A 19,958-nucleotide genomic window follows, 5' to 3' on the forward strand; every position below is an offset into this window, starting at 1 on the left:
TGCTGGAATGTTTATGGCTCTTTTTACTCAAAACAACTGGAGTTCTTTAAAATCTACAGTCTTGGATTCCATGATCCACTGTGCTTACCTTGGATTTCAGCTTGAGAGAGAAAAGGCGTTGTATCTTTTTCACTCACCCTTGTTTCAGTATGTTCGTGCATTCTAGATAGGTATTATTTCAGACATAATGAAGCATCAGATTACCTGAAAAAGTGGACCTGTTGGGGAACCATGTAAAATAGTGAACCATTTTAAAATAGTAATGTATTTTCTGGACTCCTTGTGTGGCTCTTTCCAAAGATTAGAAACTCTTCATGGTGATCGTTGAATGGGAAACTGTTGCATACTGTGATACCAGGCTGTTGTTTCAGACTTGCTCTGCATATATTTTTCCCATTCACTTACATTTTCATATAATTTTTTTAGACAGAACTACCTGCTGTAGTCTTGAAAAATGTATTTCAGTGAAGTCTAGTTCTTAAAATCTCCATATAGAAAATTTAGCAAATTTACTCTTGTAAAAGCATCTGCTATAACTTGATAGGTGTAAAGAGTAGCTGAAGTCTCTTTTAGAAGTATAGTAAAAGTTGTATTTCCCATTATTGCCTTTATGAAAATTAGCCATGTTTTATCTTCTTGGTCACAGACAATAAGGAATAGTCAAATTCTTGCTAGAGAAAGCTTAGTTCTAAAAGAATATTTAGGGAGTTGGATAAAGCTATTCAAAGTAAAAGTTACAAAATTCATAAGGGATCAGTAATTTGTGTATTCCTTCAATCTATGTAGAGCTCAAAGAACAAATATCAAAACACCAATTTTGAAGTTCCAAGCTCATGGCGTAGAAACTGTTGAGACATGAGGGTAGTGCTGTTTATTGCTAGTTTAATTAGTGCAACTTGATTTACTGTCCATAACTTAGATTTGAAAGTCTATAGAGTGGGAGATGCACCAGTATGTTAAAGGTATACTCAGCTGTGTGGGGTATGTGCAGTAATAACAAACTCCTCATCAAAGGAGGAGTGTAGGATGCTAAATAGCAGAGCAAGCGTTTCACCTGTGAAATATCCTTCTGAGTGATCCTGTGTGTCCTTGTGAGACTGCATTTAGTGAAAGGCAGCCTGCCTGATTAACTTGATCATCAATTAATATTGTCATTGTACTAGAGAGGCTTTTATGTAATATACAAAAGTTCTACAAAAATACAGAAAGGGCAGTGAAATTACCCTGTAACAGCTCATCATTATGGTCCAATGTTCAAACTTAATAGATTTATTAAAAAGTGTCAACAGAGATTTTTGTCCTGAGAAACTGATTAGAAACTGACTTTTTAGTCTTTACCCTACGTGCTTTTCCATGTAATTTTGGATCTGTAAAAATGGATTTACAGATTTAAGTCTTTATTTAGCTAAGAGAAGCAGTGAATTAACTTTATTTTTTTTACTTACTCTTTTCTTCATTTGTTTCATTTTCAAAATCTTGTTGGATTGCAAATATAGTTTAGTTTAAAATAATTGTTTTCTACTTCAGTTTTATGGTCTTGGCATGTACTTTTATACATAAACTTACTAAAGGCTAGAAAAGGTCTATTTATATAAATATTTTTTTAATGTAGTAGATGCAGAAACAGTAACATGTATCACTTTATTTATGTTGGGATGGTTTTCTTTTTAAGTAGTGTTCAAATCTGAAGTCTTCCAGTAATCATTAAATTATAACTCTTTCTTTTATATGGAAGATTTTCATTCTACTGATTTGGACATGTGACTTGTAAGATCACAATTTAGGTTTTTTTTGTTGCTGGATTAAGATTTTTTTTTTTCCCTAATTGTTAAAATGCATTGTCACTCACCTTTCTTATCTCAGCAATGTAGTCTTTTATTTTTTGGTCTTTCATTTTAGTCTTTTATTTTCTTTCACTCTTAGTTTTTTAATCTCTAAGGATGTGATTTAGGTTTCTTCTACTTAGAGAAATCAGGATTTCTGATGGTTGACTAACAGACGAGAACCTGAAGTTAACCCTGGAGAATTATGGATGTCTAGAACTCAAGAAGCTGACTGCTTGCTTATGAAGTGTGATAGCAACCCTCTGAGTGCATAAAAATATTTCTCAGATTATTTCACTCTCATCAGTAGTCACATTGAGCTTTAAAGGAGAAAAAACTAAGTGAACTAAACCATGGAGCGATGTAAAATTTGATTTTGAATGTCTCTATGTATCTACATGAGAATTTCTGGAAAGACCATTATATGGAACAATATTTAGGGGAAATTAGCCCAGAGAGGCTAAACAGTTAATTATTTGGGTTCAGGTCTAAGAGTAACAAACAGGAAAATCCGAGCCTTTATGAAATTCTAAAACTTAATTTTTCAAGACTGATGCCCAGTGTATTTTTTCACCTTGTGGAATTTGTTGATAGCAGTTTATTGATGTGGTCTAACCACTGTTACGATTATATTTATATATATGTGTGTGTATATATGTATATATCGGATAGTCCCATGCAGTCTAGTTTCCATGAGTGCCCTGAATTATTGAGGAATAGTGCATTGCAAATTGTGACCTGTGATAAATTTTATGGGACACAACAGTTTGTTCTAGTCAGTTGCTTTGCTTGAATGGCAGGTGGCACATGTGGTGGATGCATTTGTTAAAAACAACCAAAAGACTGTTTTGAATTTAACTTCTTGACTGGGATGTCTGTGTCCTCCAGGGCTGTTAGACACAGTAGAAAGAATAATCTTTATCGTATGTTTAGAAAAAAACATGAAGATAGAATATATTTGCCTTGGCTAGTGGTTGTTCTGTTGACTATGTGTATAATACAGAAGGCTTTGATCTTGTCACCTCAGTCTGAGCAGCTGTGACCCTGGGCAGCATGCTCAGTGAGAATCTTCACAGACAAATGGGCACCTTCCAGATTTCATTTGCATTTTTTTCTGTTGTACACACTGATCGAGCTCTATTTCTTTATTTTAGCTTCCTCAAAGTTCCTATCTTTACAGTTAAAGAGAAAAAAATGAATGAAAAAACCTCCTTGTAATGCCAGATATAAGCTGTGACTCCTTGGGGTTTTTTGACTTCTATTTGATCAGGGTTTCTGTAACAGCTTCCTTTGCTTTTTAAAATTTATATAAATAGGTTATGTGGGTCATTAGACCTAATATTATCTTGTTACTGAAAGTATATACATTTGATACATGCTCCCCTGAACATTTTCATGCTCCCAAAATGTCTATCTGGTCCATTATACTAAGAGGAACACAGAGTTGGTGGGGAATTGAATTTACACTGCTGATTTTGTATTTTTAGCTTTTATATTGTTTACACAGGGTGGAGTCCTGACTTAGTGATTGGTTCACACTGCAGAGATTCAAAATCTTTCATAAAATAGGTAATATGGTCGGTTGGGGGAACCAGAAAATGTAATTAGTCCATGGTAAATTTACTACTGGACCATGTCTCCGCTAATGGACCTTTCTGGTCTTTAAAATCAGCTTGTTACAGCACTGGGATTCCAACTCAAAGTGGTTTCATTGCATTGCTGTAGCATTTGTAATTTAACACAACTTTTTCTTTTTCTTTCCAAAGGCGCCTAAACAGAAATAACCTCCAGTTGCTTTCTGAGCTGCTCTTTCTGGGGACGCCAAAGTTATACAGGCTGTAAGTAGGCATGGCCCAATAACTATTATTTGGGAAAATTTGAACTTGGTCTGTTATTGTGTCTTGCATTACAATTTTTATCTTTTGCCTCACATTGTGCTAGAATGTGTCTTGGAACATTGGTATTTAGTTTAAACTGAGTACTTTCTTTGACTGCTTTGCAAGATTTGTTTTTAAATTTTGTGTTAGCATCTAGGTGAGATACTGATACTTGTATGAGAATATTGTCATTTATTCCCACTTCTGTAAGGAAGTTTTTCTGAAAGAATATTTTGATTTTCCTTATCTCCTGTTTGGTTTTTCTAAAAATTGTTTCTGTGTTAAAAGAACTAAAAAATGCCTTTGGAGATTCTGATCCAGAGATGCAGCACTGTATAAGTGCTTTGGTTTTGTGATGTTCTACTTTTGTGGCTATACACATTTGGCCAGAAAAAAAATAGCATTGGCAAATGCTAGGTCTGTACAGAAGTCTCTCCTGTGTCCTTTCACAGAGAAAACAAAGCTAGGAACTCAAGCTCTGGGAAGAAAAAATGATGAAATGCTTTACCTTAAATAAAAATGGCAACAAATTGAGGAATGAGTTTTTTGTTTTGATTGTATTACTTGGTTTGATGATGTTTTACTCTAGGCAATATTTTACCATTGTCCTTTTTAAGAAGCCACTTAATTCTGTTGCAGTTGAAATGTGGAATAAAGTTTAGAATCTGCTTTGAACAAAATAAATTGTAAGGGGCCTTTAAGTTACAGTATGTGTTACGGGAGGAATAACACATGACAGGCTTTTGCAGGGTTGTACCAGTTCAGCCTGTTTTAATTTAGATATATGTTTGATACATTTCTTCAGACTCCAGGTGAGGTTTCTGCTGTCAAATTTGCTGGTAAATACTGGGTTTCCTCACTTGTGTGCTTAGAAAAAGAAAAGTGAAGTTGGAGGAAAGCAGGATTCCTTGTTTCCCCTTAGTAGATGGAATTATGTTTGAGGAAAAATATGAGGCTTTTTTTAGTTGATTTTTATTTTACTATTGTGAAATAAGTTATTTTCTTATTTCTTATAGCAATATACAATAGCAAACTGAAAATTACTCCTATTATTGTAAACATTTATTTTTGTGTATTTTTATTCCACTGGTTTAGATGTATATTTTGTTTCCAGAAATTCCCTGTAGATCTAATGAGTTTTTAAATGACTAGGCCAGAAAGCTGCTGAAGGCTTTTTTCCTGACAAACAAAAATATTTTGCTCTGCTGAAGTATTATAATATATTCAAATATTTTATTGTATATTAACAATTTAGTCTCTTATAATTTCCATCAGCTGGGATAAAGACATTACCTTTAGCAGGAAGGAGATTAAAGGGATTTATGGTCATTTTATTATTCCACCTACAGTGTAATGGTTGCTACCTAGATACATATATAATACAAATGAGACATTATTTGCAGGCAAAAAATGGATACACACATCAGTCAAAATCATATTTGAATATGTTTTTTTCAGAATTGTGTATTTGATAGATGCTAGTCTTAAATCTATAATGTCCTTTGACAAAAAGCACACAAGTGCTCATAGTGGATAGGGAGGAGAGTAAGAGATCACTGGCTTCACAGTATTAAATTTCCTCTGCCTAAGGGTTATTGTTGATCAGACCATGAAAGTGAATGTCTGGTTATAATGTATTCATGTTTAAAAGAAAATATGAATGGTAGTAAAAAATTACAGCTGCTTAACGCTAAATTTGTAATTTAAAAATGCCAGGCCAGCAAAGGCACTGATATTAGTAAAATGTTTGTGGTTAGTTTCCAGATAATATGTAGTTTGTTCTTTTTGAAGTGTATAAAGTGATTTGGCTTTTTACATGTATCATTGTATAAGCTTAGATGTATTTACATCCAAATAAATATTTTTATAAGGATAATTAAAGTTCGCTAAACATGATCAATTATATATACTTTTTTTTTTGCTTTGGGTTTAGTATTTATTTTTGGCATTTAACAGCTAATCAAACAATGTGTGTACTGCGAGGTTTCAACATACTATTGAGCTGCTGTGAATAATAATTACCATTTGACCCTTGGCTGTAAATGAGATGCCAGGTGAAGAAGCACATATGCTTGTTGTGTAGGCTAAATGCAATATAAAAGAAGGAGGTTACACTGTATATGAATTATGATTCGACACAGTTGGTTGCCGCCAGTGGCCAGCTATGCTTTCCCTTTGCTGTCTGCTCCAATTTCTCTTTGGATGGGTTGAGAGAGCACTGCGTGTTCAGGTCAAGATGTTTGCCTAGAAATAGTAGTACAGTTGCAGCTGTGTTTGCTGGAGCAGGAGACTAGTTTAAATAGCATTACCATTTATCCAGTCCATTAACAGAACTCTGTAAAATAATACCAACTCTGCATAAACTACAGGACAGTGTAATAAAATTACAAGCACTTGTTGACAGATGGGAAGTGTAAGTAAAGGAAAGCAATAGGCTGAGAATTTAAAAGAGACAGTGCATTATTTTCTGTGTCTAAAGACACTTAATTTCAAAGGTAGTTAAATTATTTTTCAGGCTACTTTCTTTCCAGTTTAGCAGCCTTCCAAGAAATCTCCTGGAACTAGTTAAAATGGATAATTTTAGTCAAAACAGAGGCTGATTTTCCCATTAATAGCTATCTACAAAGGTGTTTTGACATAAATATTTCAGTAGGAAGTAGTTAATTCCAAAAATAGTATGAAGAGTGCTGTAAGGTATATTAATTTTACCTTGCAAGCAATCTCTTAAAGCACAATATACATGAACCTCTGTTTTGGTGCAGTATCATTAAAATAAAGGTGCTGTTTGAAATCCCCTGGGATGATAATTTAAGTTCTTGCTCAACAAAGTAGCATTGCTGCAAGGAGGAGCATTCTTGGCTGACCTGTATGCCCACTCATGCTATGTTGTGTAAAGTCAGGGATGGCACCTTAGCACAGACAATGACCACAGCCTAGTGAGTGCTTATCTGAGGCAAATAGATTTTGACTGCTTACTTTGGCTGGTTAGATCACACTTCATTGATTGCTGTTTGCTGCAGGATACTGAGCTGCAGCTTGGATCCAAGCTGTTTGAAAACTCAGTTTTAAAAAATACCTTTATTAATCGGTGGCATGTAAAGGTTATTGAATTACATGCAGAAAGCTTGTCCCTTCTGATTTACATTTCTTGTGCTTGGAATGTGGTTAAGTTTCTTTACTGACTAATATACATAGAAGTTAGGCAATGTTGGCCTTGAAAAAAAAAAAATCAACCTTTGTAGTGAATGTTGTCTTATGTATGTTTTTCTTTTAATACGTGTACTTGAGAGTACACGCTGTGACTATTTCTTATCTAAAGGGAAAAACCTCCAAAACTTAGTGTAGTCTGATTAATAAACATCAATTTTGAGATGTCTGTTAGTCACTAAAAAAATTCCTAACGATAAATAATTACAGGGAAAAGGTACCAAACATCAAAAAAACTTTAAAGGATTATCTTAGGCCAGAGCAACAGTGGCAACAGCAACGACAAAACATGCCGTACGGGGGGCCCTTGCAAAAATTCCTCCCGAATTAATTTCTGCCAGCTATGATTAAAGTGTGTGGTACTAGATGTGTCTCTCCATAGTTCTCTGCTTCATTTTGCTCCTGGCCTCTGTGGCCCTCGCCGCAATAAATCGCAGAGCGCCGGGCAGGGATGGCAGGCTGCCGTTGCCGGGTGACCGCCGCCCGGGCGCGCCGGTCGTGTCCCGCCCGCCGCCGGCCGGCCCGGGCGGTCCTGCCCGGCGCTCGGGGCGGCTGCTGCCGGAGGTGCCGCCGCATCCCTCGCTGAGCCTTGTGCTGCTTTTACTTCTGCCGAGAGAGAGAAAAAACGAAAAAAAAAAATCGTTAAACAAACCACATCAGATAGGAAGGGAAGTAAGATGGTGCGTGTAAGGCAACAGAACAAGGTCTTAAAAAATATTTTCAAGTGCTGCACTCCCTATTTAGTGCAATACAGCACCTATTGTTAAGGTGTAATTAATGATTTTGTCATATTTCTTTTAACTGTAATAACGGTAAGTGAGACTATGGTTATAATTTTGTAGAAAAGACACTTCAGTCTGAATCCATTTTAACAACTTCATAAAGGAATCACTTATTAGAAAAATGCTCATTAGCTCAAAGCCTCTGAAATATTCCAACTGCAAACAACTGCTCTGGTTAAATCCAATGAGGAGCAAAAAGTAGTTTCCCCTTTTCAAAAGGCAATATTGAAGAATTTTTCTCATGTTGAGATTAGATTGTTAATGGAACTGCTGTCAGGTAAGTGCAGTGGGCTGGTTTCCACTGTGCTACATTTACATTACAGTGTGGTCCACTTTATTGCAGAGGTGGACTGAATGGACAAAACATTTAAGAAACAGTTATTCACATACGAATTATAAAGCTGTCTTGTTGCTATATGCTCCCCATGATAGTGTGTTGAGGTATTTTACTCACTTGTTTGAGTTTTTATGATTTGGTATGGTGTGTTCTAGCAGCATGCACACAACACAACTCCATTTTTTTTTTTTTTTAATGTGATAGAATTAAGTCTTATCATTTTAGGGCTAAATGGAAGCAAATAAGTCTTCCCTATATGGTGTCAATCTGGCTTGTGTTTTGACTTGTATATTATTTTTTTTAACAAAGTTGCTTAGTTCAACTACAAGAATGTTTGAATTGTTTTTTTCTAGACAATTCAGTTGGCAAGAATGTAGTTATTCTACTGCTAGCTAGTTTTTAAATACTAGCATTATTTTGTTAGCACTACTCTTAAACTGACCATAGATCTCAGAATGTAACTATTTTTCAAAATTATTATTTAGCAAAGACATATGGCATATTAAGATAACTATAACGAGTATAGGTATATGGCTTGGTGGTATTGTAAGCCAGTAATTAAAAAGATATTTTTAATATGAGTAATTACTAATCTTATTTGTAGTGTGCAGGCACACTTACTGGTTTGCTGCATCACTGCATTTTTGCTAACAGGAGTTCCTATTGCTCCAGTATGGAAAGTTTTCAGGGTGAATGTGGTCCCTTATGCTGCATGGCCACTGCCAGTTACATTTCCGGGAGTTTATTTTTGTATAATCCAAGTCAGTAGACAGACCTATCTAATAAGTAAAAGAATTATTGTATATTAAAAATACACTTGTTAAGGTTCATTGCTTGTAAGTATAAACCAAAGTAACTGAGAACATGTTCCCTCTGTGCTAGGTTTGTAATACCTAATTTCTGGCATTAATTTCTGACATGGAAGAATTATAAGATAAACTTTTGTGAGACATTATAAAAACTGTTACTTCTGTTACCTGCTCATTTTTAGTGTAAAGACAAAAGAGAATTGGGAGCTCAAATGCTTTATGCAGTTTGACTTGCATGTCCATCTTTTTTCTGGTCCTATGACTACTTGCTTCTACTTTAAGCTTTTATTCTCTGCTATAATGTTTCAAAATTGAAAATTCTGTAATCTCAAGGTACTGAATAAAACAAAAAACACTACTGTAGCTTTGCTTCAGACATAAGCATTACAAATATGGCAGGATGGCATCTTAGAGATTTTTGGAAGTGTTACAAAAATGTTTACAATTTATCAGGTAATTGATTTTTTAGCAAAGGAACAAGTATTGCATATATGCATTTGGTGTACAACTTGCAGTAGCTATATCCTAGCAACAGCAAACATTCAGCTGAATGGAAATGTTAATAGAACCAGAATTATCTTTTAAAATGTAGTTAGAAAAATAGAAGTGAAATGAGTTATCACTCTGTGCAATTATTAGACTTCAAACTTCACTATGTTACTCTTCCTGCCCTTTGTTATAGAATCTCTTAATCTGTTGGCCTTTCCTGAGCTATGCTTTCTTTAGGATTTGCATGTCACCTGCTATGGTGCTGTGCAGGAAAAAAAAATATGGCGTACCAAATATACAGAAATCAAGTGATTTGTTGTTACTGGAAATAATAGTAGGAGATTTTTGAAATTGGAAACAAACTATTTTTTTGGGAAATGATGTTTTCTATATGGATGTTTATATTTTTTACTTTTGAGATAATTGGAAGCTCTCTTTGAATTGTGGTTGAATTTTCCTTTATTTAATCATAAAAGGATAATTTTGTTGGTATTTTACAAGTTATATTTCTTTTGCTATGGGATAAAATGGTCAATTGGATGGACTGCTGGGGCTGTAAGCTAATTTTGATCTGGGAAGAATTAGTGAAAGAATTTTCACTCTTTGTGTAAGCTGCAGTAGTAAGTGATATAGTTGATTAATTTCAGCAAAAGGCATCTATAGGGATATCCATGAGTTGGACTTTGATCCTCATGAGTCCTTCCCAACTCCAGAATACTCTGTGATTCTGTGATGCTTATAATTTTTGGGGCTTTTTTATTATAACAAACACTCCAAAACTGTTCCGTCACTTTTAACCTTAATTGGAAATTCATGTTAAACTACAAACAAACAAAAATATGACTTACAGCAATTCTTCTCAAGCAACATAAATATGTGTTATTTAATTTTTTTTATGCTATTAGCTGCTGGCATTTAAATATATGGAAATATTAATCCTATTAATTACTCAATCCATAGCTCTATTTAAATAGTGTGGTGGTATTCAGAGCAATTGAGAGGTCTACTTTAGCTATTGTGGTTTTGGTGCTTTGACACCAAGAATAAATAATTATCTTCTGTGTTTTTGTTGGAATCAGAGCAGTTAAAGCTAAGAATTGTTTGAATATGAAAATGAGAGTGGCTGGTTTTGGATCACCTGTAATCATACTAATGTCCAGTCTGAATCAGTCCCTGGGTTGTTCCTGGAGGGTTGACCTTGAAAGCTTTGGTAAATCATGATACAGGAAATCATTTAGTCAGGAGTTAAGCAGAAAACTGAAACTCAGTGAAAGAAGTAATGAAAAGTAAAAAAGCATATCAGAGGAATTGCCATTATTATGTGGTGCAGAAAAATGGTGTAAAATGTTATAAAGAGGAGAAGTCTTGGCTTGCACAGAGTGGACATTTTAAGTGCAGCCGTGTCATCTTGATTAAAAAAAAAAGAACAGAAAAGAGGAATAAATCAAGCCAAGGGAAAATCTGAAAGTATAGAGGCTTGTCCCTGTGATGGTAGGTTTCTTCTACAAGTGGAAGATTAAAGCCTAAAGTAACTGAATAGCTGAGAAAAGTCCAAAGAAAAGTTGATTGCTTCCCCTCCAAGAGTTCCAATTGATTTGAAAAAGCCTAATTTAAAGTTCTGTTTGTTCTGTGTCTTAAACCATCAGAATTTTCTTTTAAAACTGGGGGAATGCTCTGGAAGAGAAAGACCCCAAGGATAAAAAGTCATTGCAGGCCAACAATTGTTCCTAATCCTCACAAAATGCTGGAGAAATTAAATTTATTCTTTATTGCTCAAAGTGTTACCTAGGTCACTGGGCGATGGGAAAATTGAACTGGAAGTCGAGTAGGCACAATCTTTGTTTTGTGTCTAGATGCTTAACCTTAGACACGACAAGGCATCTTAGTGTGTTGTGGGAACCTGGTTCAGAGTATTAACACCAGGACGTTTATTACCCTGGATTTATAATGGGCTATGCTGTCAGCAGATGAAAATGTTGTGTTTACATTTCAGTGTTAAATGATCATTTAATTAACACCTAAGAGAAAAAAAAAAAAAAAAACCTTGTGAAATTCTTAGCAGCCTTTATTGTTGGTTTCCGTGGAGGCTTTAATATCCAAGTTATGCTGTGGTTGCTTCTATAATACAGCTAGAAAAGACATTTATGAAGGCAATCAAGAAGGACAGACAGTTTAACCCCTTTTGACCCTTCATCCTGAATGTTGATTTATATAGCATTTTAAATGCATTGAATTTGTTTTAAAGCTTCTTTAAAGTTACTCACACATCATTCAAACAACACAATATTTTTCCACCCAAAGTATATATTTGTATACAGAGCACAGTTTTTCTCAGAAAATAACTAATGTATATAGAATTTATCAACAAAAATTTTACTTCAGTTAAAAAAAAGTTCTTATTTTGGCAGATTTATCTATGTGTTCTTGATAAGGATATACAAGCTTCTGTAAGAAAAAAACAAAAAGGAAGTTTGAAACAGACATCATATTGTGTTCTGGTTGTAGTAGCTGCTGTCTGAGTTCTTCAAAACGAATAGGAAATTGGCAAGGGAAAGAACATTGCTACAAAATTGCATATCCACTTTACCCAGTATAGATCTATTTCCATATGTTCCATTGTATCAAAGTCAAGGCTATCTAAAAGATTTAATTTGCTCTGGGTCCTTCATAATGCATTTTGTTGTAATGTTGATCTACAAATGCTTTCTGCAATAATGTCACCCTAGAAAGCATGTTTGAGTAGGTTTTTTTTCATCCTAGATCTAATGTTAGATTAAATGCTCTTTGTTAAAGAGCAGATGCTTTTCAATTGATGTGCTTTTGCAAACACAATGTAGTAAAAAATTGAAATTACATATAGATTTAGAGGTTGTTTTGGGGGTTGTTTGTTTATTATTTGGTCTTTGCTCAGGGAATAAACTCCACAGTCTTAAATCATGTTAAAAGAATAGTAAGAAAAAGCCTGGCACATCTTAAGTCAATTATTGATGATCTACAAATTTTGTTGTGTTCTTTTTATTTTTTCCTGATGATCATATCCTTCCCACATTTCATTAACTGAGTTAGAAAACACAGATGGACTCTGCAGATATAGTAAATATTCCTTTTTTTTCCATGCAACTGACATAACTATCTAACACTTGATGAAATATTACAGCTGCAGTGAGACTTCTATCTGCCAGTGGAATTTTAATGTTTTTCAAACTTTTCTGAATATATTTATTAAGTTGAAATTTGATATTCAGATAGAGACTTGCATTTTCTTTTGTCTCAAATATTTGAGCGTTTAGAGTTAAAACAGTGTATTGCAATTTCAGTCCTTTCTTTGGTGTTTTCAATTGAAAAATAATTCTGCAGTATCCGTTTCTTAATTGACATGTTGGATGAAGGAACCTTAGGATATGCTTAGGATAGATAAGAAAGGCTTACCCTGTCCTATGCAGAGCTTGCTCTCCTCTCAGTCCTGGTAGGGTTTGTAGGTTTGCTGTGCTGGTGAGTGATGAAGGCAAGCAATGCATGCAGGAAGATTTAGGCTACACTTGCTATGCAGACCAGTGAGCTTCAGCTGAAGCACTGAACTGTTTGGGACTCAGAGGGCTGGTGGGAAGGTCACATACATTATCTAAGTACTAATTAAAGGGACTCTCATTATGGTAAGGAAAGTGCCAATATTCAAAGTGCAATGCTTAGTCTTGGAGAAGAACTGAAGCCAGGGCTGCAGGGATGAACAACCCAGACTGTTGTCCCGATCCTTGTAGCTGTTGTAAGGGCTCTTGGAGCCAGGGCTGGTGGCTTTACTTGGGAAAGGCTGCTCATGAATGCTGAGCGGGCGTATTCTCTCCCCCAGACACTTGAGAGGCCTGCTCTGCTAATGGCTGTTCAGACCCACCTCAGCGAGAATAAAGCTGGGACTTGCAGAGCTCTTTTCATCTTTACAGCCAAGCCCAGGTGCAGGCCCTCCCTGGCTCAAGGGTGTTTAAAGGACCACACTCTGAAGGCTTCTTTCCAGGGCCCTTAGTCTTTAGGGGGAAGAAATAAGGGGGCTGAACTGAGGGGGCAATCCTTTCAGCTAAGCACTCCTTGAGGATTTTCAGGGTAACATGTACAAGAGAGAAAATCTTTGCCTCTTTTCATTTCTTCTTCTGTCCAGACAGTTCAATGGTAGTTTTATTTTTGCTATGAATGTGTAATCCATACAATTGTAAGGAAGGGCTGCTCGTACTTTTTAAGTTAGTGTGTACAAGGAGAGGTTTGGTGGCAGTTGTTCAGTGCTTTTGATACTTTAAAATGGGGAAGATAGAAGAAACACCAACTCTTCTTCTTCCACTTTGTAGCTTTTCGTAGGAGTGGTGGATAGCTGGCAGGGATTTAGATAGTTGACCCTGAAACTACAAAGGTTGCATATGGAGTGGGATAAGACCCACAGGGAAGAGTTGCACTGAAGATAGGATAACAGCTAATATAATGAAGGTGGATTTGTAATAGCAGCTTCTCTGAATGCAAATGTATGGCAGGCTTATTAGAGAGAAAAAAAATGTAAATGTGCATCTAAAATAAAGAAAAAAGAATTTGAAGAGCTTAGCAGAGCTAAAGAAAGGTATTTATATGAAGTTAAAAAAATGGCACTGACACACATGTATGCATCATGAAAGCAGTGATCATTTATGTGACTGGAGAAAATTCCTATTTGGTAGGGACTACTTCTGTGTTAACGTTAAATCTAGTCAATGATTAAGTGATTCTGTCATATTCTCTGTGTTCTTTATGATTTGTGAATTCTTTGCAAAAGGCAAGAGGCTTAATTCCCTTCTAGATTTTAATAACGTCTGTAAATTCAATAGAGCAAATACTTCTGTGTAACTCTCCTATGCCATAAAATCTTATAGCAATAATACTATCCTCATCACTTATGTGCCTGCAACACAATAAAAACAACATTAAAAGCATTACTTTTTTATGTCAGAGTCATTTCTAAAAATGACAAAACAGAGCTTTTGTGGACAGCCTACCAAATCTGTAGAGGAATGCTTTGCCACTTGATCTCTATGACAGTGTTCATGTCAGAGGTGCAGAAGCCAAGACCGCTCATTTGGCACAGAGTACAGAGATGTCACATGGCAAAATTTTAGTCTTCTGTGTAAATTTAGCAGATGCCAAATTTAAATTTCAACTATAAAAAAAATCATAACCACAGTGTTGCTTTTCCTTGGCTCATCAGTGAGGACAGCCACACACATTCAGATTTCAGCATTAGTCTAAATGCCAATCAGATCATCTCCACTGTTCTGGCTGATAACAGTGGCTCTAAAATAAGAGAATCTTTCACCATGCTGTACGTCTTGGACTAGGAAATAATCAGAAAACTGTACAACAGTTTTTCTGATCTATAATTAAGATTACTGTTAGTAAAATTTGTTCAACTAGTGTGCTATATTAAGATGAAACAGTTTTACAACATGCAGTGCACTATCACCTTGGAAGTTTTGCATATAAAACTATATACTCTGTTCAAAGCTGCTGGGGTATGGCCAGTTGTGACGTATTCCTGAAGTTTTAGGTATTGGGGTGAAGTATTTATTTGGTTCATTGTTTTGTACTCTGTTGATTGCTGATGTAAACTGTTTAAACAGCACAATGTAAATTTTGGTAGAGGAAATTAAGGGATTTAAATTTAAAGGGATTTAAATTAAAAAAAAGTATACCGGAATTATTTCTTCTGTGGATATGAACTGGACAATATGGGAAAATACAAAATATGGCAAACTAAAGATTGTAATCACTGGGGAAAAAACTATTGGGAGAGACTTTATATAATAGCTGTAAATGTGCAGCATAGAACAACAGCATCACTCTACTTCATGTATCAAAGGCACTGCATGAAGCAGAAAAGAAAATATTTCTAACTTTGTTATGGAGTTTTGCAAAACTGGTGGTGATGTGATTTGCTTTGCTAGTTAATCTCATGGGAAGTTCACTTCAAATGGGTATTTTCCATTTTGTTGCAAAATTAAAAATATTTCAGTAACATTTTGTCTAAACTGAAGTTTTTTCTGTTTTTGTGAATCAGGTTGCAAAATATTTTTTCCTCAAATGAAAGAAAATTGAAATGGATTTGAGTTGTAGGGAAGGCTTTAAAATTAGTATGTGATGTTAGCCTATTATATGAATGGAATAGCAGAATACTGTCAATATCATATGTGCATGTATATTGGGAAGAACAAACAGCAAAACTGGGAGAAATGTAGTTGAATTAAGAAGCTGATTGGTCAAGAAAAGATTTCTTCAGGGAGTTGCAAGTTTTTGAGATGGGTGATCTAAGAATGATTGCTTGGTGTATATTCAGCATTGAAATAAAAAAATAATAATACTACCAGATCCACAAATTCTTATTAAAGAAATGGAACTGTACAATTTGCTGGAATAATAAATTCACAAGATTTAACATTTAGGAGTAACAGGGGTGTTGGATTTTCCCTGTAGTAGCTGAAGATCAAAGCATTTTCTGTGATTTGTTTTGTTCATTGCTGGTCCCCAAGCCATTGTTACAAGCTCTCTTCATCGTGATTTTATCCACAAAGGTGCCAAGTGGGAAGAGGAGCATAATTTGTTTTTGCAGTATGAATGCCAGCTTGCAGTGTTGTGTTCTATGTGCTGTATTTGACTGGGGTGGTGAAAAGGATTCAGATGGAGCTGGCAGTGCTGGCCATAGACTCTAGACATGAGTTGGTAGTAGGGAGTAAATTCTGAAACATGAAAAAGCTAACTTTTAACTGAAAGTCACAAATACTTGCAGATCTGCTGATTGCTGATTTGTCTTTTTGTCCAGGGAAGAATGTTTTACAAGAGCTGCAGATTACCATAATTGTAGTGTGGGATTGAGGCCTAGAGAGCCTTTCAGGGCTGGCAGAAGAGTGTATTATTTCACATGCTTACTCTAGAGAAATTTAGATTAAGGTGCATAAGAATTGTTGCATATATTAAACAAAAGTAGAAAACATTTTGTATTAAAAAAACATAGTTTTGTTCCTCTTGCTGTAGAAGTCTTCAAAGTCTGTTTCCTGAAGTAAAGCACTATTAGCATAACCACTCAGTTTTGTGTATTCCATGGAATAGGAATTTGAGCGTTCACAACTCTGCCATTCCTGCACACAGCAAGGCATCAGTGTGTGATGTGTGGGTGTGCAGATGCATTAGCACTGGTAATTGGGCCTTCACTATTACTGTTTAAAATACCAACATTTTAAGATAAACAAAAGCAACAGCCCCCCCAAAGAAATAAAACAAATCCCAGTCTTTGAGAAGCAAAGAGAAAATTCTAATGAAGGTGGCGATGTCTGTCTTGAAAAAATTTCTCATTTTCTCCTAAAGACAATAGTTAAAAAAAAATTGGTAACCATTAAATGTTGCATTATTATTTGATGAATTAGAGACATAAATTTGGAACTTAGCTTAATATCTTCATATAGTGAATAAGAATGTGATGCTGTAGTTTCAGTTTATAGTTCTTTAGAAATGTATAGCTTTTTAACTGTACTTTATTGAAAATGAAGCTTAAACTAGATTCCTGTAACAGTGTTCAGAGCCTCCCTTTTTGCATGATTAGCTGTGTGTGGAATTGTGTTGTAAGAAAGTCTGCTATTAATGTTTTGTTCACTTGCATCTTTTAATTACAGCTGTATGACTGTATTTGTTCATTGTGTTTTATTTTGGCCTCAAAACTTGAGATTAATTTTCAAATAATTTGCTACATGTGAATGTTGCTGAAAAGTCTTCAATGGTGTAATCTCATTCTTCACAATAATAGTGCAGGTCCCCTATAAATTTGGTAAGTATTTAAAAAAGGGCAAGTAGTTTTGATATGCCTAAAGAAAGATACCAACAGAAGATAATCACTGTACTGCTCAAGTGTAAGGTCATCATCATTTTGTCATGTCCTGGTTAATGAATTTCCCTGGGTATGCTAGGAATGTCTTTCTAAATAACGATATGGAAAACCTATATCTTTCTTTTCATATAGAAAGGAGAATAAACACTGTACAGAAAGCTACAACTAGTAATAAAAAAACCCAAACAACTTGAATTATGCGCAGTGTTTCAGTTGGGTGGTCCAGAAGATTGAAAAGATGTTCTGAATTTGGTTTCTGCTCCTTTACTGGAAGAAAATATTGTATAATCAGAAATCACATTTTAATTGATGTTTTGTTTTGCTTTATTTGCTTAATAACAATATCCCGCTCTGTGTAGTTTTTATCAGCAGTGCTTTTGAGGTTGTGTAATGCTTAGAGAGGATTACACTATGTAAAACTTTCCAAATATGAGAATTTTTTTAAAAAGAAAATGTGGCGTAAATTAGCTAGTTTCAAAAGGAAACTTAGTAACTTTTTTTTGGGGGGGAGGCTGGAAAGCAGGGGGTGTGGTTAAACCATTTGTGATAAACATTCTTTTCTGTCTGTTTTCTGCTTTTTTTTTGGTTTTTTTTTTTTTTTTGTTTGTTTTTTTTTTGTTTTATTCAAGATACGAATGTGTAGGAACTGCTCCAGAATGTATAAACTGTAAAGGAAAAGTAAAGAAATACATGTTTGTGCTGAACTTTTATATAGAATTTGTACCCTGAAATAAACCTAGGTAGTGTTTGAACACAGGGGAATTTCTTAAAATAAACACAGCCTTGAAGGGAAAATGTGATAATGACTTGATGATGATGAGTGTCTGCTGTTATGGGTCCAGTGAGATGCAAGTGCCAGCACCCCAGCCTCTACACCACGATCCAGATCATAATGAAGGAATTTGGCAGCTCTGATGCCTTTATGTGAACGTATTACTATGGCTATGAAGATAAATAGTTCCAAAATGGAAATACTAACAAATATTTAGTCATTTCCAAGCAGATTAGAAGGGAAAATAGACATACTGCAGGAACCAAGATAAATAAAAATATATCTTTTGTGTGCATATGTTCCATTCCTGTTTCCCTGGGCTGGTTTTTCCTTTTAAAAATCAGTGTATTTAGACAGGTTATATATATTCCCTTTGCAAAGGTCACATCCCCATTTCTTGATTTGTTTCAGCTTCCTTCCTTTCCCTCTGTGAATCGCCTCTTATGCAAACATCAGCCCTGATTAAAGTCTAAAGCTTTCGGAAGGTGTTCTGTACCAGGTTGCGGGCTGGTGGGCTGTCCGACCGCCGTAGCCGCAGGAGGAGCAGGAGTTCGCTCGTCCCCAAGGGCAGGCTCCCCCTTGTGGACGCTGAGCCAGCCGCTGCCCGCTCCCCTCAGCTTCCTAGCCTTGTGCTAACTTAACCTGCAATTCCACGTGGGGTTTTTTAAAGTTTGTATCTGTATATAATTCAGAAGCTGTTTTTTTTTTTCTTTGTTTTTTTTTTTTTTGTCTGTTTGGGTTTTATTTTGTATCCTCAAGTAATTTTCAAGTCAGACTGACCTGAAAAGTCATAACTCGGAAAGAAGGTTTGAGAGTAGGAAAACTATTGTTAGAACAGAAAGGTCTTAACTTTTTTGTGAATCCTGTTTTTGATGCAGCCTTTGCTGCTTCTTTTTGATAAAAGAAATTTCCATATAGACATATTCTGTTCGCTTTTTTAAAATGTTCTGCTTAGCTTCTCTGCTAAATGAAGTTATGTCCAATAGTGGATGTCTAACAGAGGATACTGATACCACTGTGAGCACTGGCAACTGGGAGGTTATTTCCATCAGGTTCTCCATGTAACTCTAGCAAAGATTAGGGCAGCTGTATTGCTGGGTGGAATGATGTTTCTTCTGCTTGTCTTGAATGACAGTGCAGGAGTTTGCAATGGAATGTGGGCTGTGGCACCTTTTGGAATTTAAAATTCAAAATTTCAAGGTTAGAATTTCAAACTGTGGTAAAGGTAATTTTTTTACCCTCTTCATTTGAGTGCCTGTTTCTTGCAAGGTGTTTAATGCAGCTCATTGAGTAGACTTATTTACACAGGCTTAGGAGGCTTTTCTGCTTGCTCACTAGCCCAGGCTGAAAGACTCATCTGAGATCAAACTGTTGACAGAGGAGGTGCTTTTGGAGCTGCAGATGGCACTGCCAGCATCTTAATGAAATATGGTTCCAAGGGAAGCATATGAAAAATGTAGGAAACAATATTGTAAATTGCATGTGAATCTTGAAAAATAGTGATGTGTCTGTAGATGGAAGATGTGTGTTTTTCATAATGAAGAACTCAATCTTCCTCACTCTTCCATAGTGCCAGCTCTACCCCTGAAGATTCTTAATGGTCTACAATTAATTGATCTGATGACTTTATCAATGTCCTAGTAGTTGACAATTACAGTCTTGTTGGAATATGCTTTTTTTGAAATTCAGAAACCTTTTGGTCCTTCCAGATTCCCTTTTTCCTATCACAGTACTAGCTAGTACTGTTATAATGTACACATGGTTTCCTGGCTGACAGAGCTACTTGTTTGTTCTCAGATTATTCTCAATTGCTGAGTTGTTGTTTGCTAATTTCAATCATTTTCTCAGTGTGAAATGGATAAGATGACTCTAAGAAGGAAATTGCAGACTGTTCATGGTGCAGCTTCACCGAACAGTGAAACTGCATAATGAATTAGCACCAAGAAATTTGGCAAATTATGTAACTACTTTTTTGTA

At 35.4% G+C, this 19,958-nt stretch overlaps 1 protein-coding gene across 4 annotated transcripts in view; it reads left to right on the plus strand.

Moving 5' to 3' along the window:
• SLIT2 (slit guidance ligand 2) overlaps window positions 1-19,958 on the plus strand; it is a 260,586-nt gene that overhangs the window by 16,896 nt on the left and 223,732 nt on the right. For all 4 annotated transcript variants that reach the window (XM_077782787.1, XM_077782788.1, XM_077782789.1 and 1 more), the window contains exon 4: window positions 3,590-3,661. In XM_077782787.1, the coding sequence (XP_077638913.1) occupies window positions 3,590-3,661 (72 nt within the window). The remainder of the gene's footprint in view (window positions 1-3,589; window positions 3,662-19,958) is intronic.

The sequence above is a fragment of the Lonchura striata genome, chromosome 4, assembly GCF_046129695.1.
Source record: "Lonchura striata isolate bLonStr1 chromosome 4, bLonStr1.mat, whole genome shotgun sequence".
NCBI lineage: Eukaryota > Metazoa > Chordata > Aves > Passeriformes > Estrildidae > Lonchura > Lonchura striata.